The sequence below is a fragment of the Leuciscus leuciscus genome, assembly GCF_965113295.1.
Source record: "Leuciscus leuciscus genome assembly, chromosome: 6".
NCBI lineage: Eukaryota > Metazoa > Chordata > Actinopteri > Cypriniformes > Leuciscidae > Leuciscus > Leuciscus leuciscus.
In genome coordinates, this window is record NC_138730.1 from 44,998,498 (window position 1) to 45,025,975 (window position 27,478).

Consider the following 27,478-nt stretch of genomic DNA (forward strand, 5'->3'; position numbering starts at 1 on the left):
TACTTTTAAAAAAGTATTAATTTCTTTGATGCAAAGCTGAATTTTCAGCATCATTACTCCAGTCTTCAGTCACAGTGTCACATGTGACATCCAGTTAGAAATCATTCTAATATTCTGATTTATTATGAGTGTTGGACACAGTTCTGCTGCCTAATATATTTGATGAATAAAAGGTTAAAAAGAACTGCATTTATTCAAAATAAAAAAAATATTTTCTAATAATATAAATCTTCTTTACAATCACTTTTTATCAATTTAACACATCCTTGCTGAATAAAAGTATTGATTTATTTCAAAAAAAGAAAGAAAAAAAATTACTGACCCCAAATTATTACTATTTTTAAAACATTTGCTTCTTTTTTTTTTCTTTTTCTTTTTATTCATCAAAGTATCCTAAAAAAGTATCACAGGTTATGAAAAAATATTAAGCAGCAGAACTGTTTCCAACTTTGATAATAAATCATCATATTAGAATGATTTCTAAAGGATCATGTGATAGACTGGAGTAATGATCCTGAAAATTCAGCTTTGCATCACAGAAATAAATGATAATTTAAAGTATAATAAATTGAAAACCAATTATTTTAAATTGTAATAATATATCACAATATTAAATTTTTTTCTGTATTATTGATCAAATAAATGCGGGCTTGATGAGCAGAAGAAACCTCTTTCAAAAACATAAAAAATAGTAATGTGTCCAAACTTTTGGCCTGTACTGTATATGTATGCATGGCATAAATATATAATCCACAAAATATATAATTTAACAAGTGAATTGAACGGGTTTAATGACATTAATGTACACACATCATCACACTAGGAACGTATGAAGGACACGTGACAGGTGGAAAGTTTACATTTACAGCACGACACACGTAAAATCCAAAAGAGCATAAAATAAGACATCGTGTGAATAGTTGTATATAAAATAGATACAGTCGTTGATTAATAAGAGCTTGTCGTCAGATAAGGCCTTAAAACATGAAGCGTACATGCATGACATCTTTGTTGTGTTTGGTTGCACTCATTTTGAGCTTGTCTCGAGCATGCAAAAAAAGTACAGCTGCTTAGATCCTCTCTCATGAGATCAAAATGATGTAGCATAATTGCTTCCGCGAGTCCATTTGCTACAAAATATTGTAAACATATTATACATCAGCACCTGTAGTGTCCGCTTCAACAGTTCAACGAGAATGAATGGTCACTGGAAGGGTGAGATCATCAGTTGTGTGACCTTTATGCATCAGTAAATGGGTAGTTGACTTGTGACAGCAGCTCAGAATAACGTTAGCTGTTAGCTAACACACAGCTAGCTGACTGACTTCTTCACATCCACATGATATGAAATCATTACACTCCCAGGCTGCTGTTTTAATACACTCCCATCACTGAGCACTGTGAGGTTTGATGCACTGCAATGTGATATTGCTTGTATACAACTCTTCATATTGAGTATCAAACTTTTTTTTTTGTTGGTTGTTGCTCTGCGCGAAGAAAATGGTTCCAGAAAAAGTCCTCTGGATCAGGTGAGAACTGTCAACATGCTAGTGATACAGTGCAAGTGAAATGAATTCAGTGCTCTTATAAATACTCACTAGACTGCTAGTGTGATCCAATTAGTGTACCAGAACTAACTGTTGTAAAGGCCTAAATATATTTATAGTTAAAGTTAAAAAAATATAAAACACGATTGGTCAATGCAGCGTTCCTGTAGTGCTAATATAACATAGAGAAACAGCTATGAAGCTAAACTACGGAGACTTGATTTCGCCACTGAATAAAGCATATTTAAAAAAGTATGTTATTGCGACTTTTTATCTCACGATTATTATTTTTATCGTCAGAAATGTCAGATATAAACTCGCAGTTGCGATAAAAAAGTCAGACTTGCGAGATTTAAACTCGCAATTGTGAGGAAAAAAGTCAGAATTGCAAAAAAAAAAAAAAGAATTGCGAGATTTAAAAAACTCGCAATTGCGAGAAAAATTGAATTGCGAGATTTAAACTCAGAATTGTAAGAAAAAGGCAGAATCGTGAGAGAAAATTGTAAACATTGTGAGACAATAACTCGTAATTGCGAGAAAAATAGTCAGAATTGCGAGATATAAACTCGCAATTGTGAGAAAAGAATTGCGAGATATAAACTGACAATTGCAAGAAAAGTCAGAATTGCGAGAAAAAATTGTCAAAACTGCAAGATATAAACTCGCAATTGCGAGAAAAAAATTCAGAATGGCCAAAAACAGTCAGAATTGTGAGATATAAACTCGTAATTGCGGGAAAAAAGTAAGAATTGCGAGATAAAAAGTCGCAATTATCTTTTAAATTTCTTTATTCCATGGCGGAAACAATTTTCCATACAAAGCACCTTTTAGCATATCAGAAACTTTAGTTTTGTTGCATAGCAACATTCAGTCAAGTCTGGGACTGTATTTATTTTTATCGGAATGACTGCAATTATTATAATAACAATTTATTAAAATATCAAAGCACCGAAATTAGTTCCAAAAGAAACCAAAACACAATCGTGTTGCCAAGCAACGCACAGACTGACAGTGGACTGATACAAAGAGGGAACTTTCAAGTTATGTTTTAGGAAAACTTTAGGAACGCTGCTTGTCCAATCAAAAAATAGATATGAAATAAAAAAAAGATATAGTTCCGGTCCTGAATGATTGATCAGTCGCTAAAATATGATGCAAAACAGCATACAATCGCACAATCCATAATTCCGTTGCATTGCAACATTCTGTCATGTCAGGGACTATATATTTTGGCGGAATGGTGGCTCTTTATGACGGTTTAACGAAAACAATATACATTATTATAATAAAAGCAACAAAAATAGCTCCAAAAGAAACCGAAACAGGATAGAGCGTCTCGTGCTAGCAAACAACACACATCTGGCGGCTACTTGGAGCGAACTTTCCAGTGACATTTGAGGAAAACGTTATACTGCTTGTCCAATCAAACAGATATATTTAGATATATTTCCAGTCCTGGGTGAAGATTGATCACTCGCTATAATATGACACTGACGCGAAACAATGTTCGCCGTATCACTGCGCACAATCGCTAGTTTCATTGCATAACAAAGCATGACGCTTTGTGAATTAGCTTAATAAAATAACGGTTTAATTTATATGAAATACTATCCGTCCTAAATAGTATTCGAAATTAGAATTAGTGTGTCCCAAATCGTAGTATGTTGAAATGAGTATTACAAAAATACCCGGATCTACTTTTTCCGGTCAGAATCCGAGATCCATGCCGCGTTGGACGAGGATTCGATTAGAACTACAAACACCAATAAAAAGTGTTTTTAAAAAACTACAAACATGGCGGGTGTGCGAGTCTGACGGTTAAGCAGAGAGGTTTAGATAAAGGGGTTAGGCCAGTATCTAACCTGATGAAAATATATGTATTCAATGTCATCCACATTATATTTAATCTGCACCAACATTGTGAACTTCTGTAAAGGATCCATTTGGTCATTAACTTTAAAATGCATCATTATGCAAATTGCGAACACATGAAAGACCCACGACATATCAACGTGACTACATTTCTCTCCAAAACGATAGGAAATTAAATTAAATAAAAATTGTATGTGGAGGATTTTAAACTGACAAGATGATTGACAGGGCAGTATCACGTGACTAAGCGACAGAGCTGTCCGTTAAAGACGCAGTTGTGACGACGAAGTAGTTTGTCCCAATAAAGTTCCCAACTGTCTTTTTTTTATTATTATTAATAAGCTTGAACTTGATTAGGCAGCAATTGACAGCCGTTATTGACGTGGTTCATCACTCTCTGTTTTAACTGCGCCACTTGCTCTCTCAGCACGCTCGCCGTGGACGCGAGCTCCGTGTTCTGGTTCTTCAGGGATTTCACTTTGTCTTCCAACCGGGAAATCCGCTCGAGTTTCCTCTTGCGGCATTTGGAGGCGGCGATCCGGTTGCGCAGCTTCTTTCTCTCGGCCTTTATGCGCTCTTGTGTGTCCATGTCGATGGGGGAGAGCGGAGGACTGTCTCCGAAGCTTTGCATGTCCGGAACGGTTTGCGGCTCGTCCTTTTGCGGTTGTTGCGTCGCCATTGGGTGCGCGGGCGGCGGCGGAGGGAACGGAATCGTGTCCGTTGAATAGTTCACCGTTGTACTTCCGTACGCGTTTAAGTTCGTATACACGGGCAGGTCCGTGGGCAAGGCGAGGTTAGAGCTGCTTGTGAGTCGGTTAAGCGTCGGTGGAACACACGGTCCACCGTTCAGCTGGTTCTGCTTGTGAAGGTCCTCCAGGGCTTTGACGAATCCCTCCGCGAACTCCTGCTCGTCGCTTACCGACTTCGGGTAGACGAACTGCGAGGTCGGTGTGGTGGTCACCATCCCGTTTGACTGAATAATCAGCCTTTCCAGCTCTGGAGAAGCCAGTTTGAGGAGCCCCAAATCGGGTGAATTAAGAATCCCCTCGGCATCTCTCAAATCTGGCTTGAGGTTCGAGCTATTCTGGTCGTCTAGGTTCAAACTCATGTCTTTCTTCATCATAATGCGTGATATTCCTTGGATATCCTCGTCTGGGTAAAGGCTTGTTCCCATCCTACTACACCCAGTGAAGGGTGTCCAAACGACTCATTTGATCGAACAAGTATTTCCTCCAACGTTTATTTTTATTCCCTTGATCGATTTATGGTATTGTTTTACGATATTGTTGTTTCTCCCTTGCGCGAGAGGTGTTCTCTATGGGCGTCAGTACGCATTTGCAAGTTTTCTATCCCTAAAAATTCCATTATGTCACTTTAGAACGCTCAGATTGGCCAAAGATGACGTTTTCTTCCGGTTTCATTTGCATAAAGGGGCGGCGCTCGCGCTGTCGCCACAGAGACGGCGAGTAAACGGCAAACAGTGCGGTGCATTATGGGTTGATGTCATAGCGAACGTAGGGAAACAAGGCAAGCCTGGCTGGGAGAAAATGTTCCCTTATTTTTGAACATGTTGAAGGTCTTTGTATGCTTGATCAAGCGCTCCAGTTCCACTCTGGCTTTTTTATCTGATGGAATAATCCACACTTGTTTAGTAGACTGAGTTGTAAATAGAGATATGAATATTTCTTATTCATTATATGAATCCCAAGTCTTTCTGGTGTCCCAGTTTTGCCCAGACTTGTTGATCCCACTGTACATAATATACACTTTAAATATATACTAGATATTTAAATGTTGGCCTATAAATGCACAGCCACAATAAAAAAACAAAGCTTTTTTCCCCAAGATTTATGCAAAAGTGCTGAAACTGATGTGAAAAGGATATTGGCTACACTATAAAAATGTTTATGAAACATAATGTTTCAACAGTATAGCCTGTGTGTATTATCCAACATACTTTTAGGTCGGACAATATAAAACTGCAAATGCTTATAAATTGCATAATGCTTACAAGAGAAGATGAAAGTCTGCAAGTGCACACAAATAATTTAAAATAAGCCTTTTTAAAAAAAAGATTTATGCATTTCAATTAATGGTAAAATACCATTGAATAATCCTTACATATTATTCATATTATGCATTAAGAATTTTAAATGAGTAAAAAACAAACCTAGAGTTTAATAAAACATTTTGTATAAATGTATAAAATAATTTTGTATAAATGTATTATTTTTGTATAAAATAAATCTTAAACCATTTACTTTGATTCGTATTCATAAATTATTATATATTTTTTTAACATTTAAGTGTTTTATTAAGCTCTAGTTTTTTTTACTAATTTAAAATAATTAATTATTAATTTGAATAATATGTAAGGATTACTCTCAATTTTATAGAATTTTACTATTAATCGAAATGTGTAAATAAAAAAAAAAGGCTTATTTTAATTTATTTGTGTGCACTTGCAGACTTTCATCTCTCTTGTAAGCATTACGCAATTTATAAGCATTTATAGTTTTACTGTCCGACCTAAAAGTATGCTGGATAATATACACAGGCTATACTGTTGAAACATTATGTTTCATAAACATTTTAAAAATATTTTTTAGATATTTTGCACTTAGTTGCATAAGTCATGTGTCATACGAATAATATATTATAATAATATATAAGCAACATGAAGAGTATTTTAATGTTTTCAGATATATGACATCTGCCAGAATAATTGTTATATCCATACTTACGAAAGAAGATACTCCAAATAATTTGCTTTTAAATGCATTTAAAATCTTAGTTGTAATTATAACCAATATTTTGGTTGTGATTTGAACACAGTTGATGTCAAAACTCACTTCATATTAGACTAAATGTGGATTTTCAGTTCAGTTTAGTCAAACATATTTCTTTTATTTCCCATATGCTTTAAGCTTGTGTTATTTATCACTAGTTTATTGCATATGCATTACTACTGCATAATGTATGCAAAATATAAATAGTTGCAAACAAAACGTTGTTGCATAGCATTTTGCTTTCTGCCACTGGACAAATATCACTTAATGAAGGGAAGGGAACATGACAACTTTATTTAGAAATCCTAATCTTGAGGGACGTGATGATGCTTTGAAGTTAAATTGCATTCATGAATTGAATTAGCTGCTGTGTGGATTTCTATAAATAACACTGCAGGCGGTGAGACTGAGAGAGAAGAGTGTGGATAAATGCACAGATCTGAATGGGAGGCGATGACGTCTGTAGACCGACTGCATCAGAGAATAGAAGCAGCATCATCATCATCATCATACGTTGCCATGGCAACACTGACATGGGCTCTGACGCAGAGGCAGGTGAATGAAGCGGGGGTGAAGATGTGCAGAGCATGAGTGGGTGGAAGAAGAAGAAGAACAGACTGATTTTTACCAGCAACGGATGCAGAAAAGATAAGAGAGTACAACAGATAGTTATGCACACACTGAAAGCCATTATTGTTTAGTCAAAAACAAAGTTTTACTTTATAAACATACATATGTGTGTATGTATGTGTACATTTTAGGGGTGTATAACAATATATATCGTGTCAAAATATTCATTGATTGTGACAATATGTATTGTACAGTATATTTCACCCAAAATAAAGATTACTGTGTGAGGAAAAAAATTCAAGTTTTCAGAGTTTTAGTGTTGGTACTACATTAAACTACTATATATAATGTATAATAATGCAATGGGGGAATATTTGTGTAAAAAGTGGCCTGTGTTATTTCCAATATATCTAGTCAGTGACAGAGTAAAGCATATTCATCTAAAATAATTCTGTATTTTCAGCTTCAGAATCATCAATATTGTTATTCTGGTGTCTCTGTTGTCCTGTGCATTGGGTTTCCAGCACTAAGTCCGAGTCTATTCATTTACACACACAGTGTAATATCAAATTTAGCATTTTAATCAAAAGTACATTTTTTGTTAATCTTTTATCATTCTTGGAGTATCGCAATAATATCGTATCGTGATCTAGGCCTATATCGAATCGTGACATGAGGGTATCGTCACACCCCTATATATAGGCTATATATATATATATATATATATATACATACATAGTCCTCATATTTTTAGCAGTCATCAAGCTTGTATTCACTGGTCACAGACATGAAGATACCTTTAATTTCCTCACGCTTTTTTGCTCACTAAACTAAAGTTTGATTTTGACGTGATATCTTATTTACTCACTTATTAACGCCATCATTAACGTCATTCAGGCCGATTCGAGAACGTGCACAAAAACAAGAGGCGGGATTTATCGCACGAACCAATCATTTTCAATCATAACGATCATATCCAATCATAGCGCGATGGAGGCATTGCCTCCTCTCATGTGACTTTCCCCCGATTCATTCTCGTCTTCCCACCCACCAAACCCAGCGCACGCTTTAGGTGGTCTGTTAAAGTCTCCCTGTGGTGAAAATAAATGAACCAAAGACAGTCTCAAAAACACGCTTTGAAATCGCTGGTGTTTCTGACGTCACAAACTACCTTGTAACCAATCAGATCACGAGGAGGCGGGCTTTAGCATATCATTAACAGCGAACTAGCAGGGGAGTCTGGAGAGAAGCAAGTTATCCCGCTAAAATCGGGTAGATTTAGAAATATAGCGGGTGTATGATGTATATTACGATGTTATGATGAACTAAATGCCTTTTTCCACTGATGTTCTGAGTTGTTCAAAGCGTGTGGATGCTGATTGTTAGAAAGCAGCTGTCTGACATTAGCAACACATTATTTACTGTTTGATAGTCAAGCAAAATGCAAATCTTAATTAATTACGTTAATATGTGTCCGACCTTGTAAAGAACGACACCATTGAGCAGCTTTTACCTCAGTAAGTTTATGAGTGGATATCCGAGGTGGCGTGAGTGGAGGCGGGGCTAATTAGCATATTCATAGAATCACTTATAGCCTTCTAAATGAGGCAAGGGTGTCGAGTTACATTCAAGCTATTTTAAGGCATGAAGACATTTTTTAAATATGTAATTTTGGTGATCAAAGATGAGTTTTAAAGGACACAATTATTGTCTACAGGGGGATTTTAAAACTCAACGGGCTCAAGGGAGGCAAGAGAGATGCATCATTTCATCTACGGGTGTCGCTGTTGGACAATGTTACTTTAGAAAATGAGTGACTTACACTTGTTTAATGTCACATTTTGTAATGTTTGCATTGTTTTATTTTTGTAAAATCGATTATTTTCACATCCAGTTTCTTTGAGGAGACACTGCCTCCATTAAAAACGCCCCATTTAAATAAATAGATAGGCTATATTATGATATATATATATATATATATATATATATATATATATATATATATATATATATATGAGCAGATTGATTCTCAAGGAATTACCTGTCAAAGATCTGTGTATGACCATCAAATGATCCCTATTCAGCACGTTATATGTTATATCTTGTTGGCATTCATTTTCAATGAATTTCCTGCATATATGTGTGTCTCCACCTCCTCACTTCCTGTGTTTAGCATCATCTCAGCGCCTGAAGGAACTTCTGCTGATTAAGTATAAACACCTCAATGGGAAGCCATTCTTTTAAAGATACAGGGAACGGCTAAAACAAACAGGTTTGGGCCAGATCTCAGTTATGGGTGTTGGCACACATGTCTAAACCACCAATCACTCCACGATAAAGCAGGTCCATGCATGCTTTCTTGATTTATGTTTAGGCAAATATTATTCTAAAGGGCAAGAATTATTTAGCAGAAATAATTGCCTCTGTGCCATTTTGTTTCCTGCCTAACTTTATTTAACAGCACTGTAAAATGCATGGTAATGTTCAGCTAGATAGAAAAGTTTGCCAAGACAGAAAGTTTGAAGTAGTTTGAAGTTTACACTAATTTTAAAACTTGAAGTTAGAAGGCAATAGTAGGCTACACTCATAGACAGTAAAAGAAATAGACACAGCGACCCCATTGGATTCAACGGAGAAAAGTGAAGTCAATTAGAAGCACTCACTTCCTGATGGCTGAGCGTACTGCGCAGACTCACACTGAGCTTTACGACGTAGATGTGACGTGAGCAACCCGTCTGTCTTCTAGTAGCTGTGCCAAGAGAAATCTGAATCATTCCCTTCCGAAACTTGCAGAGACGGAGAGTGTGAGTAGGAGCTGTCCATGCAGGAGCAGGAGAAACTTTTGCTAAGTATTCTGATTAATTATTTTGTCATTTTGCCTCCACGTCCCCCCGATCGCCCGTGAGCTTCTCCTCCTGTCCATACGGTAATCTCTGTGCGACAGAGAGTCGCGTGGTTATGACGCAATCGTTAGCCTATTTTTACAAAAACTGCTTCTACGGGGCCATAACGTAAGATACAAGGTAATGGAGCCTTTTATACATTTTCGTGTTTCTTTAGAAATAAATAATGGACAAATGGAGTCTTTAAACGCCTCAGATGTAAAGTTATTCGCTGTCAAAGTGACGCCAAAATGAATGGGAGTCAATGGAATGCTACAGCAGGTGATGGTCTGCTAATCAATGGCGGCGCCCGGGGAAGCTTCAGTTTTTTCTGAAACATTACCCCCTTGGCTACAGTCTATCGGTATAAATCATGCTAGCAATGTGTTAAAACATGTTAACAATATGCTAATTAACAATGTTTTAAATAATGTTAACATATAGTCACGTTTAATTCATGATAGAAACATGCTAGCAATGTGCTAATTCATGTACAGTAGCATGTTTTAGCATTTTACTACATGATTTAGCAAGATAGAGAACGACAGAGACAGACGGATAGATAGATAGACAGATAGATAGACAGACAGACAGACAGATAGATAGATGTTTCAATTAGAATTTTGACAGCTGGAGTTTAAACAGTCTTGGTTCATTTGAACATTCTGTCAATAGGCCTTTATTTCATTTCCTGGTTTCGTAACGTTCAAAATCGCCAAGCAGTGTACTCGCACTTCCGGTGGTTACTTAGTTAGTTACACTTTTAGATGAAAAGTAGGTCAGTAAACTTAAATAAAATCGCGATATAGACCAGTGTCTGTCAATATTAAACCGCATAAAGACTATTTAAATTGGAATCATGCATGTTCTGTGTCTCTGTGAATGAATGGCACAGACGTTTCATACACACACACACACACACACACACTGAGGCACGCATGACGCTCGCGATGTATATATATTTATATAATCATCTTCGAGGATTTATATAAAGTGGTGATAGTTTTTTATTTATTTATATTTTTAAAATATAATTCCCGGGGTAAATACAGCCAGGCAACAGATGGCGCTGGTGTGCGCCGTAACCACTGATCTCAGGTCAGACAGAGAGAAAGAGAGGAAGAGTCGTTGATCATCATCATGTTGTTCTTTATGTCAGTGTGTGAAGATCTCATCTGATGGTCATTCTTCTGTTCTTGATCGAAACTCGCTTGTTTGTCAGTGATGGACCAGAAGAAGACGGTGATCGTGACAGGTAAACTGTGATGAAAGTCTTGGTAGCGGAAAACGGAATGTTTTTGATGGATCATGTGGTTTTTGTTTTAGTTTTAAGAGTTTTTCTAGTGACAGCTGAGTCTGCTTCTCTTTTGTTTTGTTTTGTTTCGTTTTCTTGTCTTTTCGTGTCTTGTCTAGTATTGTCTTGTCTTGTCTGTTTTTTTTCTTCCTTTACTGTGTCGATATACCATGTATTTTACTATTACTGTCTATGATTCTCATGTTTTTATCATTTACCATGGTAATACAAAGTTTAATTTTCAATTTTTATATTTACCATAGTTCTGTTTTGGGACGTCTACCATGTATATGTTCGATTATGTTTGTTTGGACATTTACTACAATACTGTACTAATGCATTCTTTGAAGTGTTTGGAGTCAGTGTTAATTCAGTATTGTTTATATTACATTATTATAATATATTTTATTAATATTAATATTTATATCAATTATTGTTTTATAAATTCTCAAAAAAAAATTTTCTTTTTTATTTCAGATTTAAGTTGTTATTTATTTGTTGCTTTAAGTTAAACATATTCCAATTAGTCAAGGCAACATTTCAGATTTTTTTTCATGTAATATTAATATTTTTGGTTCAGCTTTATATAAATGAACTAATTTGTTTTTAATAGTTTTAGCTTTATGATAATCATCCTGTTTGTTGTATATGACTGTACTGTAGTGTAATCATTCAGTACTATTATATATTAAAGTAAGAAGAATTTACCATCTGATCTCCATCATCATTGCACATTTAAATACTACTTTTTTTTCCGGATAGAACTGATAAAAAAATATGCAGTTACTTATTAAATCCAGTCTTAGACTCTGGACTCCAGCTTGTCCTGGGAGCATGTTGAGTTTAAAGGGTGTAACGGTTATAAAAGAGAAGTTGATGATAATGTACAGTCATCCGTAGCTGAGAAATCTTGTTTCTCTCTTAATATTGGATAATAATTACTGGCTGAGTGCACATTATTCTGCCGATCATACGGCTAATTACCAAATAAATACATTGACATGAAATATTGATTTGATTCTTCATTTCTTCTTCAACTGTTACTCAGTTTAGTGTCATTATTTAAAATGTTTGACTGTAGTTTGACACCATTGACCAATCAGAATCAAGTATATACTGTGTATATATATATATAAGACAGTTACATCTGCCATATGGTTGTGTTTCTGTAGGTTTTGGACCGTTTGGTGAACATGCGGTCAATGCCAGCTGGGTGGCAGTACAGGTATGATATCTGCACCTGAGCAGATCAGATCAACCATGAACTATGATCTGTACTTATGTTTGTTTATGCATGACTTCCGCATAACTGTAAACTTCAATTCAATATAACTTAATTTGCATAGCGCTTTTTACAATACACATTGTTTCAAAGCAGCTTGTTTCAATGCTACACTTCTGTTATCAGTCAGTGATGAGTGTATCGAAGTAATGTCAATAATATTCATACGTTATTATGTGGTTAGTTAGTTAATGTCATGTATTCAGTAAAACAGACGGAATGAATATGTTAGGCAGCAGTTTACAACTATTAATGATTACTAGATAAGGATAATGTTTGACAGTTCTGGAGTGTTTGCAAGTGTTGGCGGCGCTGTCTGAAATCTTCAACAAAGCTTGGATCTAATCTGCAGACAGAAAGCACAGATGACATCTTTTTAAAGTGCCCCTATTATGCTATTTTAAAGGTTCCTAATGTTGTTTTGGAGTCTCCTGCAACAGGTTTACATGCATCCAAGATTAAAAACACTCTCATTTTCTCATAATTTATGGTGAAGCATCAGCTCTTTTCTCTCAGTGTCTGAAACGGTTCGATAAAAGATTCGGTCTCTCTAAACCCCACCTTCCCGAAAGCCTGCTCTACTCTGATTGGTCAGATGGCCCAGTCTGCTGTGATTGGTCGACCGCTTACAGCACGAGTCAGAAACAAAATGCTTATTATGATATCTGAATCTCAGCTCTTCCTCAGCTCTTGATACTCAGTGATACGAACAATAACGATGGCGTCAGTTTTACCGTATTAATCTCATCAAAGTGGATTTGCTTTGTCAGCAGAAAACAGCGTCTTCTCCACATGAACAACACGAACCAAACTCTTCCAGTCTCAGATACACTACAGTGTTTGGGGGCGGAGCAAAGAGACGCTGTTCACCGGCAGCAGCCAATGAGGACCATAGTTTGGCATTATGCAAATGAGTTACAAACCTACGCAGGTTCAGCTGGAGTTACTGACGACTCGTTTCAGTTCAGATTCACTTCTTTCTTTCGAGAGACAATAATTATTTTTATCTGCACTTTAATCTCTGAAACTTTGCAGACCTTTTACATTCACAAACAGCTTTATTACACACTGCATGAAAGGTAATATCCCAAAAAGCATAATAGAGGCACTTTAACAACTATTTAATTCTGAAACAATCCACTTCTCAGTTTCTAATGAGAAAAATACCATAATTACATGTGTACATTTCAGTGTTTCAGAAGATCTCAGCTCTCATGTCTCAAACTGTGCTCAATATTGATCATATACACAGTTTGCAATCGAAAGTCAAAGATCTCAACATTTCTCATCTAATGTCCTGAGCTGCTGTCTACATACTGAATGTCTGTCGACTCGTTTAGGTTACATTTATGTTCTTGAGGAATCTCAGGAGAAACTTTTGAGACAAAGTTGATTCTGTATAAGATGAGAAGCTGTAACGTTTTCTTCTGTAAAAAATGTCCTCTTCTCAGGAGCTGGAGAAACTGGGTTTGGGTGACGAAATAAACCTTTGTGTTGCTGAAGTTCCTGTGGAGTATCAGACCGTCCAGAGTCTCCTGCCGTCTCTATGGAAACAGCACCTCCCACAAGTAGCGTCACTATATCTGCCCGAAAATCACACTTGCTCGTGCTAAAAAACCTAAAACATTACATCATAACCGCATGTTTGTGTCGTATCAAATGAGTTTATATCTATATAAACGAGCGCTGATGAATCGCATCTAACATAAACATTTGTGTGTGTGTATATATATATATATATATATATATGTGTGTGTGTGTGTATTATGTATATGTATATATATATATGTATGTATGTACGTATGTACGGACATACGTACACACACACATACGAACATACATACACACACATACACATACATACATATACATATATATGTGTGTGTGTGTGTGTGTGTATGTATGTATGTATATATTTGTGTGTGTATTTATGTATGTATATTTGTGTGTGTGTGTATATATATTATATATATATATATATATATATATATATATATATATATATATAGTGTGTGTGTGTGTGTGTGTTTGTCGGTGACAGTTTAAAAATCGGAAAAAGCACTTCTTGTGTTTTTGCCTGAAGTTTGCATGCCTGTAACTCGAGAAGTATTAAGAATCTCTTAATATCCTTTTAGATTCTGGTTCTTAACAAACTTTTACTTTAGTTTTTTCATTTTTAAGGCCCAACATGTTTAATTTCCAGAGATATGAGGATTTCAGTGCGGCTCCATGAGTAAATTAGTCAATTGTACACATTTTTAGTGGCCAAAACCCAAATATGGGTCACTTTCCATACAGCTGATACTTTTTTTTTTTTAAAAGAGGAATATTTTTTGCAAAGTTTATTTAAATAGCCTAAGTAATAAATGTGGATCTCTTGGCTCACGGAAGCTGGTTCAGCGCACAGATCACGTGATCATATATGGTAACGCTAGTACAGGGATGTTAGCATATATACGGATGCTGGGTTAATTATTTTTAATGCATTAAACCACAGAAATCAACATAATTTTTGACAGCCTTATTAAAGGCACAATATGTACGATTTTTGGATTAAAATGTCTAGACACTTAATACACTAGAACAATGTTATATATTTTGTAGACTTGTGTACTTACATTATCCCAAATGTTTCCAAGAATGTTTAAATAAGCAGTTTGAACCAGGACACTGGTTAATTTAATTAATTATTTTTAATGCATTAAACCACAGAAATTAAACTTTTTTGACAGCGCTATTAAGAACACATTTTATATACAATTTTTATTTTTTACATTTTTCTTTTTTCTTTCTGCTTTTTCAAAGTTAGTTGTCCACGTTGGCGTTTCGGGGATGGCCACCACAGTAACACTCGAACAGTGTGGTCATAACCAGGGTTACATGCGCCTGGACAACTGCCGGTTCTGTCCCGAGTCCCGCTGCTGTATGGAGGGAGGACCCGACTGCATCCGTTCTGTCATAGACATGGACGCGGTCTGTAAGAGCGTCAACTCCTCTGGGCTTGGGGTCTCTGTGTCTGTATCGAAGGACGCCGGCAGGTATGGACGTTTCTCTAACGCAGTAAAATGCTGTTATTCTTTTTTCCATGTTCATCTTATTTAGTGTGTGTAATGTTGCAGAGTTCTTCTCTATATCAGTGTCAGTGTTTCTGAACTCCCTGAAACGCCTCCATTGTAGTCTTGAGTTTCTTCCGGGAACGAACACGTCACAATATTCCTCATTATAATAATTCATACGCAGAATAAAGGGGCGGGGCCTGGTTGAGTTAGTTAGTAGTGTGTTAAACTGGTGGTTATGGTAAGGGGCGGGACATTTCCCAAACACATTCGAAGCGCTCGACCAATCACAACACACTGATCCAGCCGACCAATCAGAGCACAGTGTGCTTTTCAGGAGGAGGGGCTTCATAGAGACGGGAACTGACAGACTGGGAAGAGAGGAGCCGCAACAATGGAGAATATGAGGAAAATAATCAACATTCAAGCAGGAAAAAACTAAATCAAGGCTGTAAAAATGGCATAATATGTGCACTTACAGTCATAAGTTTACTTGATACCTTGCAGAATTTCTAAAACGTAAATCATTTTAACATTTTGCATATTGCATATATTTAAGATTAAGATTAAGATATACTTTATTGTCCCCGAAGGGAAATTTGTTTTGGACTCTGTCCATTCCGTAGCTTTACAGAGACAACACAAAAGACAATTCACAAAAAGAATGACATTTCCTTAGGACATCCTCTCATGAACATTCTCTCATATACATTTAAATAGGTACGTATGTATAGTAGTAGACACATTAACGCCTTCCATTGGCACTTATAAAACTTTAAAACTGTTACTTAATTAAAAACTGGCATATTGCACACAAAAAACACACAACTGACATATTGCACACTCTCCCTAAGGCCCATAAAATACACAATTGGCATACTGCACAAATTTCACTTAACAAATGTTTACATATAGTCCACAAGAAATTTTTGTTTAAAGTCGCGCTGTTCACAAGTTTACATATGCTAGATTCTTAAAACTGTGTCGTTGCTAAATAAAAAAAGTTAATATTAAACAAATATTTATGATTTTTCTTAAAATTATTAAGATTTAGCAGATTCTGCGAGGTATATGTAATCTTATGACCGCAGATTGTATGTGTGTTTTGTACTGTATGTTCTCATTGTATTTTATATACGTTTACATGAACACATTTTGTTTCAGTCGGAATAAAATCATTCTGATTGATGAATCCGAACATAGTGTTTACATGAACGCTAAATAAATAGATCAGGTTTATATGTCACAAGCTTCAAGTTGGATTTGATCTTTAGACATGCTCACACTGTACCAGTATACAGCTGTTAGCGCATTATAACCAGCCTCCTACCATTGCTTCTTATTAATATTAATCAGATTTAATATTTATCTATTTTGGGTCCTAATTAGAAGACGACAAGCACATTTATCATTATCGCCCCTTCCCGCATCCGTGGATGAGAGACCGAAGCAAGGACTGAACTGCAGCACTTCACAGATGACAAGTGAAAGGAGAATTTTAGATTGACACGACAATATATTTAACATATATTTAACAAGTCATAATTCATTACACCATTTCTGTCATTGCATATGCACAGAACTTTCCGGATCAGGTGTTTACATGTCCTTTCGAACGGATCACCCTTTACAATCTGAATTCAATTTCAATCAGCAGCTAATGAAAATAGCTGACTTTAATGGCATTTTACTTCGGTAATCTTACTTATTTCTAAGTGACAAAGTATATTCATTAAAGGGGTGGTATAATGCTCTTTTCACAAGATGTAAAATAAGTCTCTGATGTCCCCAGAGTATGTGTGTGAAGTTTTAGCTCAAAATACTCCACTTATTTTTATATAGCATGTTAAAATAGTAACTTTTTAAGGGTGAGCAAAAACGCACCGTTTTTGTGTCTGTCCCTTTAAATGCAAATGAGCTGCTGCTCCCGGCACAGGGGGCGGAGCTACAAGAGCTAGTGTTCTTTTACCTCACACACACATGCACTGAAAATTTCAAAACATTTTTAGCCTTTTATGTTCAAACCGAAGTCAGACAATGATGGAGAGACTCGAGAAGAAGTGAAAACATGTAGAAGCAACAGGACATTTCTGAATGGTTAGTTGATGAATTTATGAAGCTTATGTGTAGTTATCTTCTAGTCATTGATTAGCATATTCTGTCTTGATAATCTATAAATCGTGTTCCGGGGGCGGGGTTTATGTAAATTCTAGGGTTGGTGATGTCACTAACCCGGGAGGAATGTGGTGTAGTCTCTACCAGCCGTCTGTTGTAGTCCTTAAAAAGCCATTTCTTTAAAAGCAAAAATCTCCCTTTGCTTTGAACTTTGAGCGTCGTAACTTTGCAGATGTTGTTTATGCTCAAACAGCAACATTACACACTAACTAAAGTTAGAAAAGTTAAATCATAATCAACCACCCCTTTAAGAAAAAGTGAGCAAAAACATGGGTCAAAATGGCTAAAAACGTAGCTTTTAATTGTCTTAACCACAAATTATTGATTAGGAAAATGGCTATATTTAAGCAAATGCACTACTAAAAAAGCCATTGCTGTCTCAGAAAAACAAATATTCCCAGAATATGGGAAGTTGTGTGTGGAGTGATGAATCGCATGGTGAAATCTTCCAAAATCTACTGAGAAATATAATAATAAATGCATCTCTATCACAGTGAAGCATGAAGGAAGAGTGTCTATTTAGCTGCTGGAACTGATGAGCTACTTCACTGTGAAAACTCTTTAATGATTCGAAGCACAGGAGAATATTGCAGAACAGCTTGCTTCCCACAAATGCAAATGTGTTATCTAAAGAGGAATGATCAGATGTTATTTTCAACAAGACAATGCTCCTGCACAAACTGCAAAGACAGCCAAGAATTGGCTCATGTTTTAGATGTGGTCAGAGTCCAGATTTGAACCCGTTAGTGAATATTTGGTTTCACATTAAACTCAAACTAACTGGGAGACATTTATTAACTACTCATGAACAGTTTGAAGGCATTAACATTGAGGGAACAACACTGACCTGTAAAAAAACAAAACAACTTTATCTACAGTATTTGTGCAATTCTTGCTAATTTCCCGACCAGTGATTTGTGATTAAAATGGTTAAAGTGATAGTTCACCCAAAAATGTGTCTATCTCTCAAACCTCTATGAGTTTCATTCTTCTGCTGAACACAAAAGAAGATATTTTGATTTTGAGGAATTTTAACCAAACGGTTGATGAGCCCCAGTGACTGTCATAGCATTTTTTTTCTTACTATGGAAGTCAATGGGGTCCAACATCTGATTGGTTACCGACATTCTTCAAAATATCTCCATTTGTGTTCAGCAGAAGAAAGAAACTCACACGTGTTTGGAGTAAATTATGACAGAATTAAAATTTTTGGGTGAACCGTCCCTTTAAGACCGTTAAAAGACAGATTTACTAAACCGGGCAAGTTAGGATGGCAAGAGCATTTCCAAAACAGTGCCGATGGGATTGGAGAGTTCTGCGTGTGATCTACTGATGCGCAAATTAAAGAACAGAAAAAGCTTGTCTTCAACCAGACGCTAACTGATAGATTGCGTTGGTCATTATGGAAATTATAATTTCCATAATGACCAACACAATCTACCAGTTAGCGTCTGGTTTAAAGGATTAGTTCACCTCAAAATTTTAATTTCCTGACAATCTACTCACCCCAATGCCATCCAAGATGTTCATGTCTTTCTTCAGTGGAAAAGAAATTAAGTTTTTTTAGGAAAACATTTCAGGATTTTTCTCCACACAATGGACTTCAATGGCAACCAAGATGTTGAAGTCCAAATCAATGCCGTTTCAAAGGGCTTTGAAGTGCTTCAAAGGGCTCTGCACGATCCCAGCTGAGGAATAGGGTCTTATTCTGAAATGATCGGTCATTTTCAAAAAAAAATTTAAATGTATATACTTTTTAACCACAATTGTTCGTCTTGTGCTGGTCTGCGACGCGCCACGTATTACGTCATCACGTTGGAAAGGTCACGAATTATTTTTTTTATAATAATATATATTATTATTATATACGGTCGGTTTTTGAAGTTGGAGGAGAAAATGAGATGGAATTTTTCGCCCTTCCCTACTTTTTAAACCGGAGTACACAGACAAATAACTTCGATAGATGACGTGAAGTGTGACCTTTCCAGCGTGATTACGTAATGCCTGCAGACCAGCACAAGATGAACAATTGTGGTTAAAAAGTATATACATTTTTATTAAATTTTTTGAAAATGACAGATCGTTTCGCTAGATAAGACCCCATTCCTCAGCTGGGATCGTGCAGAGCCCTTTGAAGCACTTCAGAGCCCTTTGAAACGGCATTGATTTGGACTTCAACATCTTGGTTGCCATTGAAATCCATTGTGTGGAGAAAAATCCTGAAATGTTTTCCTCAAAAAACTTAATTTCTTTTCCACTGAAGAAAGACATTGAGGTGAGTAGGAAATGTTCATTTTGAGGTGAACTAATCCTTTAAGACGTGCTTTTTGGGGGGCGGTAAATAATGGCGCAAACACCAGTAAATTGAGGAGCGCAAACCTTAGTAAATAACCTTGCATTATCATTTAAAGGGGTCATGAACTGGCTTTTAAAAATATATATATATTGTTGTCTGACGTTCGCTTGGTTTTTACATTCAAAAACATCAAAATGAATAAGTAATAGGCTATCTTCTGCCCTGGTTTTGAGCCTCGCTCCTGAAACGCTCGGTTTTTATGGGCGTGCCGCATTGAAGACTTGGAAGTAAACGCCCACTGCTATGACTGGCTAACAGTTTTGCATATTATAATGAGTTTCATGTAATGCACGAATCGGTGGGCGGAGCTAAACAGGCAGTGTTGAAGTAGACGTTGATCTTCTTCTGCGGAGGCGGGGTTTAATACCCTTTGACCTCATAGATCCCCACTTTGAAAAACCGGTCGTTCGCTGTGCCTGGTGTCAATAAAAGCTTTTATTGGACTTACAAGGAAGTTTTCAGTTCTGAAACTTACAGGATATTCTTATAGTATGATGACGTCTAATATGTCAAAAGCTCAAGGAAAATTTTATTTCTCAGTTCATCACCCCTTTAAATATTCTCCTCCCATAAGTTTTGCGTCTGAAAGGGAAATTCCTACAGAAATGCATATGCAATAATATCAGCCACAAAAATAACCCTGTCCTCGCCTTTCCAGTGCTTCTTTCTCACTGCGTGTCTTTAGTAAATCATGATAGTAGTTTTTTAACTGGCGCCCTGGCACAAGCGGTTAGTAAATCTGGCCATTTTAGGCTTGGCCCATTTTGCCCAGGAATGTAGAGTGAGACTTGATTTTATCCATCTGGGATTAATTGGATGGTGAAATGTGAGCCTGAGAACTTGTAAATGGCATGAATCCAGCCATCTGACTCAAGTTTAGGATCAGGGCTTTATAAAAATAAACCTGGTAACACTTTATTGTACAGTGTCATTGTTACATATGTTACATGTAGTTACTATAGTAACAACTATTAATTATGCAAAATTACATGCAACTAACGCTAAACCAAACCAAACCAAATCCGGTTACACTTTATTTTAAGGTGTCATTGTTACAGTGTAATTATACATTTAAGTACTGAGTAATATTAAGCAACTACATGTACTTACTATAGGGTTAGAGTAGGATTAGGGTTTGGTTGAGGGTTAGTTGCATGTAATTATGCATAATTTACTGTTATTACTATGGTAAGTACATGTAACATATGTAACAAGGACACCCCAAATCCTAACCCTTTAGTAAGTACATGTAGTTACTTAATATTACCCAGTACTTAAATGTATAGTTACAGTGTAACAAAGACACCTTAAAATAAAGTGTAACCAAATCCCCCCTCCTGTTTCCTCAGGTATCTGTGTGACTACACCTACTACACGTCTCTGTTTCTGGGCGACGGCAGATCCGCGTTTGTCCATGTTCCTCCTCTGGGAAAACCGTACAGCGCAGAGGATCTCGCTCGCGCCCTCAGAGCCGTCGTTCTGGAGATGCTTGAACTGATGGAGCAAAACAAGGGAAAGAAACACTGTCTGCACGACCAGTGAGAGTCTCACACCACGCTCTTGTTTGGATTCAAGAGTTCATGCGCATTTGAAGACTTCGATACCTCAACTTGTGTGCTACTACTACGCACACGGAGCGTTCAGCTGGTTTGAGAATCGACTCGTGTGCTAAACTCAACGCTGCAGCCGGGCTCAAATCATGAGGAAAGCACTTTAATGGGGTATACTTGAAACATGCAGAGATTTGGTATTATGCATAAAACAGACGTCATTCTAATGTGAAAACCATGTCGAAACTATACATTTTACATTTGCATTACAATATACATGTATGTCTTTGCAGGTACATTTAAAAAAAATCATGTATTTAAACACTTTCTCTCGCCGTCTTGTTTTTAGATTCGTTATTTAACAGATTAAGTGCTAACACTTTACAATAAGGTTTCATTCGCTAACATTAGTTAACTAACATGAACAATACGTCTACAGCATTTATTAATCTTAGTTTAGACATTTTTTTTAAGCTCAAATGTTGAATCTTTAAATGCACTGTGAACTAACATGAGCATTGTTATTAACTAACATGAACAAAGGTTAATAAATGCAGAAAATATTTAGTGCTTATTGTTAGTTAATGCATTAACTAATGTTAACTAACCTTATTGTAAAGTGTTACCACTTAAGTATGTGTGTAGTATTAAGCGTTTCAAATCAGGGTTTTTATAGTTAACAAAACTAAAAACATAATTTAAAATATTGATAAAAACTTTAATCTCAATGACTGTAAACTAACACTGTTTTAAACGTAACTCTTATCGTTTGCAGCTTTCAAAAATACCCCAAACACACACTGTAGTAAAAACAATGTTTTGCCTGCTGGACAGTGATATAAAGACATAATAACTATGTCTGTCTGGTTATTAAAGTGCCAAAGTGAGTAACCAGACTTTTAGGATACAAGCATCAAACCTAACTGTACAATACAAGTGTGTTTTTCACCATTTTATGTACAGGGTCCCACATAAAGACACCTAAATCTGATGCCTTTTGAGTAATCCAAGGTCTAATGCTATCAGTGCTAGCTGTGAAGACATCAGCGGTTTGGCTTTTGTTAATTATACGAAATGTGAAGTCGTGAGATGATTGTAAGGTGATGTCTGTCTTCTCTCAGTGGACGTTGTTTGAGATTTTCTTCTTATATTGCTTTCTTACTCTTTGCAAAATGCTGGATTTTTGGACTATGTCGAATTTTGGTCCAAACTAAAAGAACTCTTTAAACTGCTAATTGACGGTTAATTACATTACATTGCATTAAATTATTACATTACATTAGACATTGCATTAAATTACATTATACATTGCATGACATTATACATTGCGTTAAATTATTACATTACATTAGACATTGCATTACATTATACATCGCATCGCATTACATTATACATCGCATCAAATTACATTATACATCGCATTACATTATACATTGCATTGCATTAAATCCTATTACATTATACATTGCATTATACATTGCATTGCATTAAATCCCATTACATTATACATTGCATTGCATTAAATCCTATTACATTATACATTGCATTAAATCCCATTACATTATACATTGCATTGCATTAAATCCTATTACATTAAACATTGCATTGCATTAAATCCCATTACATTATACACTGCATTGCATTAAATCCTATTACATTATACATTGCATTACATTATACATTGCATTGCATTAAATCCCATTACATTATACATTGCATTGCATTAAATCCTATTACATTATACATTGCATTATACATTGCATTGCATTAAATCCTATTACATTATACATTGCATTATACATTGCATTGCATTAAATCCCATTACATTATACATTGCATTGCATTAAATCCTATTACATTATACATTGCATTATACATTGCATTGCATTAAATCCTATTACATTATACATTGCATTATACATTGCATTGCATTAAATCCCATTACATTATACACTGCATTGCATTAAATCCCATTACATTATACATTGCATTATACATTGCATTGCATTAAATCCCATTACATTATACATTGCATTGCATTAAATCCCATTACATTATACACTGCATTGCATTAAATCCCATTACATTATACATTGCATTATACATTGCATTGCATTAAATCCCATTACATTATACATTGCATTGCATTAAATCACATTACATTATACATTGCATTGCATTCCATTACATTATAATGGCTCAGTCCATTATATGATTTTATAAAAAGTGATTTAAAATTGCATATGGTTTTAATTTTCTTTCTTTAGCTTGTTTTTCTAAGATTTTTACAGGAATATGAGTTATTAATTACAACATACTGGACCAAACAGATCATGCTGTGAATCTTCCTTATTTTAATGTTGCCTAAAAACACTGTTATTTTCAGCATTTCCTTGTTTCCACTGGTCAGTTGTATTGTATTAAGTGTTCTGACATCTGTTCAAGTGTATACATTAATATTCCCACATTCTGGTGGACGCTGTTGTGTTTCCTCTTTATGTTTGTGTTTCCTTATTCTTCCACTTTTTTTATAAACTGTAGCTCTTAATAAATGATTTCTGCCTTATTTAATTGTTTTGTTTTTTATCTTAAATTCATAAAATGGATGTGAATTTTTACATTACATTTTAATACAGGAAAATGTATGAGATCACTAGTGAAATTGTGTTTTGCACGTTCTAAAATCTTGCATTACCAATTTTATTATCATATTATAAATATATATACACCTATTAATAAGTATGTGTACAATGAAAGTGTGTATTAAGAGGTCAAAATATTTCAGGTTTTTCATTCTTTATTCACCTTTTGATGTTATCTGAAGTTAGATACATAAAAACACAAATATTCGATAATTACAAATATTAAAGGTTATTAACTATTATTATGATGTTAAAACGTAATGCATAATATTTATCAAAGGATTTATATTTTTTTAAATAATATTTCAAGACACTGGCCATGCACATCTTCATCACGTCTTTATTTTGTCTTGCAAAACAAAAATATTTTGCGCTAGGCAAGTTTATTATAGCACATTTCATATACTATGGTAATTCAAAGTGATTTACACAGAAAGGAATTAAAATAACCACAAAATAAAAGCAATTAAAAGTTATAAAAGAGCAAAAAGATGATACATAGATAAACTTTCACAGCACTTGTCACAGCTCCCAATTTTCCCATGGTGATTAAAAACAATATAATATTTCATAAAGAGCTAGACATCTATTTCTAGACGATGTGTCGTTGAGAGAAGCTCTAAAATGACAGTAAAATGTTTACAAAACAGACCTTTTCCTGTAAAAACAGCAAACGTGTGTACACGTCAGCGGCACTGTGCGCTCTACGTCGCTTGCGCTCGCCCGTGACGTCACCGCGCGTCGCGCTCTCGAGTGGGAGTCGAATCTTTCTCCGGAATCGTTTGCTTTCATTTCTGCACGAGCCCGTCGCGCGCGCCGTTTCCCTCTCTTCGCTTCGGATCAAAACAAACGTCGCCCGACGCGCTTCGGTCGGTTATCCTTCTCCCGCATCTCGGACGGATTATTCGGTGTTTCCTGTGAAAAGGCGGTCAATAGAGCCGGATAAAGATGAGTGTGGAGGCGTACGGGCCGAGCTCGCAAACGCTCACCTTCCTGGACACAGAGGAAACGGAGCTTCTCGGGGCCGACACGCAGGGCTCCGAGTTCGAGTTCACCGACTTTACATTGCCCAGCCAGACCCAAACCCAAGGCCAGACCCAGAGTCAGCTCGACAACCAGGTATAAACGCATAAAAACACACAAACGAGCTTTAAATCAGGCGGGCTAGAACGCGTTTGAGTGCAAATATGGCGAGCTAGCAGGCGTTAGCCGCGCGGTAGCGTTAGCAACGATAGAGCAGGCCGCCCGAGAGAGAGAGAGTTGTCAGAGGGACTTTTGTCAACTACATTAATGTTTTAACCAGTTTTATTTACTAATAAGTTCAATCGAATATACTATCTTGTATGTTATTATTGATGATGAACGTGTTATGTCAAATAGCTTGTTTCGGTTGGTTAGCTGCGGATCCCCAGGTGTATTTTCAGACTTTCTGAGGGACTTTTGTGAACCACAGTGGCGTTAATAGTAACGTTAATCTAGATTTCTTAAAATATGAAACCGCACGTGTTATTACAGATAGCTTGAGTTGGCTACAGCTGTCACGTGTGTTGCCAGATATTTGTTTACTGTTGATGTTCTTATTATGTAGTTCTGCCACTTGATATGTATTTATGTACTTTCAATGATGCATTTATTAACTGTTTGGCGTTATTATAAAATTATGCACTGTATTTGAGCATTTTTTTTAGGTATTTTAGGGCTTGTTTATGTCAGTAGTTGCATCTCATGTGTTATTGTGTGTTTCTTTTGTGAGCTACACTGGTGTTAAATGAATATGTTTGAGGTTTTAGTGTGAGTGTTTCATTGTAGGGCTTGTTTTGGTCAGGTAGATGATTTGGTGTGTTTAAAGGTGAATGATTTAGCTATATTGTTTAATGTTTGCTCTGATAATAATATGTTGCATAATGTTCATCCAAAATTGAAAAATATCTTATAATTTACTCACCCTCAAGCCATCCTAGATGTATATGACTTTCTTCTTTCAGCCAAACACAATCAAGAGTTATATATATATAAATAAAAAAATCCTGGCTCTTCCAAGGTTTATAATTGGAGTGAATGGTGCCTTAGAGTTTGAAGCCCAAAAAAGCGCATCCATCCATCATAAAAGTAATACATATCATACGGCTAGTCTAGTTCCGGCGGAAGAGTTGACCTCTGACCCGACGCATGACGTATTGATGAAAGCTGAAGCGCGGAGGATGGAGCAAAACAAAACACCGGTTATGAATTAGAAGTTTAAAACGAGAATTGTGGGAGGAGCTTGAGTTTGTTGCCCAGGCGGACTGTCAACTCTTACCTAAGATTACGCTACTCCTAAGTCATGCGTCGGGTCAGAGGTCAACTCTTCCGCCGGAACTAGACTCGCGTACGGCCGTTTACCGGAAACCAGTGATTATATAGTTTATAAAGTTACAAAAATTTATGTTTTTCTTTTAAAACGCATTGTTTCGCTCCAGAAGGCTTTATTAACACATTTTTTACGCTTACAAAACTCATGTACCATTCAATCCCATTATAAAGCTTGGAAGAGCCAGGAATTTTTTTTTAATCTAACTTTAAAAAAAAATAGTTTGGCTGAAAGAAGAAAGTCGTATACATCTAGGATGGTGAGTGTCTTGAGATCATTTTTAAAATTTTTGGGTGAACTATCCCTTTAAGTACATGAGGCGGCAGAAGAAGTTTCATTGTTTTAGTAAATCAAGTGTGTATTTATGCTTGATTTAATATCACTTGTGCTGTAGTTTTCTGCTGGTGTAAGTTGCAGATGTGTGTGATTCGAGGGTTATGTGCATTGTGCAGTGGATTGAATATCCTGTTCTCACTTTTTGTGCTATTTAAAGATTTGTTTTGTAGAAAAATGTGTTTAAAGTGAAACGTTGTGTGTTCAGGTGAACGGGCCTGACGGAGTTCTGCCCAACGGAGAAGATGCAGTGGTGAAGACCAGCCAACTTCTGGCCGAGCTGAACTTTGAGGAGGATGAGGAAGACACTTACTACACTAAAGATCTGCCGGTGCACGCCTGCAGGTACTGAAGATGATGATGATGATGACACACCTGTCCTGATCTCACGTGCCTTAATTATGTGTCTATAGTGCTTATGTAGCCCCGCCCCTTTTCAGCGCCGCGCTCGCTGTCTTTTGTGCTCCGGTCTGTATTTTCACAGCGATTTATGAATGAACGACTCATTTACAATCTTCCCGGTTTATTTGTTAAGACTGCTTTAAACATTACAATCCTCATGATAACTTTTGCTAACTTTACAGTAAGTAAATCCACTTCACCAGCTAATCACTCCTCTTCAGCGATGCCGTAGAGATATACAGAGGAAGTTCACAACCCGGAAGTTCAAAGACAATATTCTAAAGCGCGCATGTTTCTCTGGCGCATAAGGGATATAGCTGTGAGAGATATAGACTATTGCATGATTTGATCCTCTGAAACGTGTACCTCTGATCACTC

The 27,478-nt window shown here is 36.1% G+C and overlaps 3 protein-coding genes and 1 long non-coding RNA gene across 4 annotated transcripts in view; 2 read left to right on the forward strand and 2 right to left on the reverse strand.

The window, feature by feature from the left end:
* Window positions 1-762: 762 nt before the first annotated feature.
* jund (JunD proto-oncogene, AP-1 transcription factor subunit) lies at window positions 763-4,771 on the reverse strand. Its single transcript, XM_082173233.1, has one exon. The coding sequence runs from the start codon at window positions 4,591-4,593 to the stop codon at window positions 3,754-3,756; it is 840 nt and encodes a 279-aa protein (XP_082029359.1). The 5' UTR covers window positions 4,594-4,771; the 3' UTR covers window positions 763-3,753.
* A 5,945-nt stretch (window positions 4,772-10,716) lies between these two features.
* Window positions 10,717-23,939, forward strand: pgpep1 (pyroglutamyl-peptidase I). The gene is made up of 5 exons (XM_082173262.1): window positions 10,717-10,915; window positions 12,127-12,179; window positions 13,688-13,804; window positions 15,042-15,274; window positions 21,173-23,939. Exons 1-5 carry the CDS (start codon window positions 10,885-10,887, stop codon window positions 21,363-21,365), a joined length of 627 nt encoding a protein of 208 aa, XP_082029388.1. The 5' UTR covers window positions 10,717-10,884; the 3' UTR covers window positions 21,366-23,939.
* LOC309501255 lies at window positions 15,863-21,165 on the reverse strand. Its single transcript, XR_014206821.1, has 2 exons — window positions 19,804-21,165; window positions 15,863-19,241 (listed from the first exon to the last, which is right to left on the reverse strand). It is a non-coding gene; the product is annotated as an uncharacterized lncRNA (long non-coding RNA).
* Window positions 23,940-24,772: 833 nt separating the features above from the next.
* Window positions 24,773-27,478, forward strand: part of upf1 (UPF1 RNA helicase and ATPase) — a 33,495-nt gene continuing 30,789 nt past the window's right edge. The window contains exons 1-2 of the mRNA XM_082172980.1: window positions 24,773-25,134; window positions 26,907-27,043. Coding sequence (XP_082029106.1) covers window positions 24,964-25,134; window positions 26,907-27,043 — 308 coding nt within the window. The 5' untranslated portion in view covers window positions 24,773-24,963. The remainder of the gene's footprint in view (window positions 25,135-26,906; window positions 27,044-27,478) is intronic.

Bases quoted from the DNA above. Each gene is read 5' to 3' on its own strand.
- jund (XM_082173233.1), bottom strand. From the start codon at position 4,593: ATGGGAACAAGCCTTTACCCAGACGAGGATATCCAAGGAATATCACGC.
- pgpep1 (XM_082173262.1), top strand. From the start codon at position 10,885: ATGGACCAGAAGAAGACGGTGATCGTGACAG. The intron at 10,916-12,126 runs GTAAACTGTGAT...GTGTTTCTGTAG, and splicing joins GAAGACGGTGATCGTGACAG to GTTTTGGACCGTTTGGTGAA. The intron at 13,805-15,041 runs GTAGCGTCACTA...GCTTTTTCAAAG, and splicing joins GGAAACAGCACCTCCCACAA to TTAGTTGTCCACGTTGGCGT.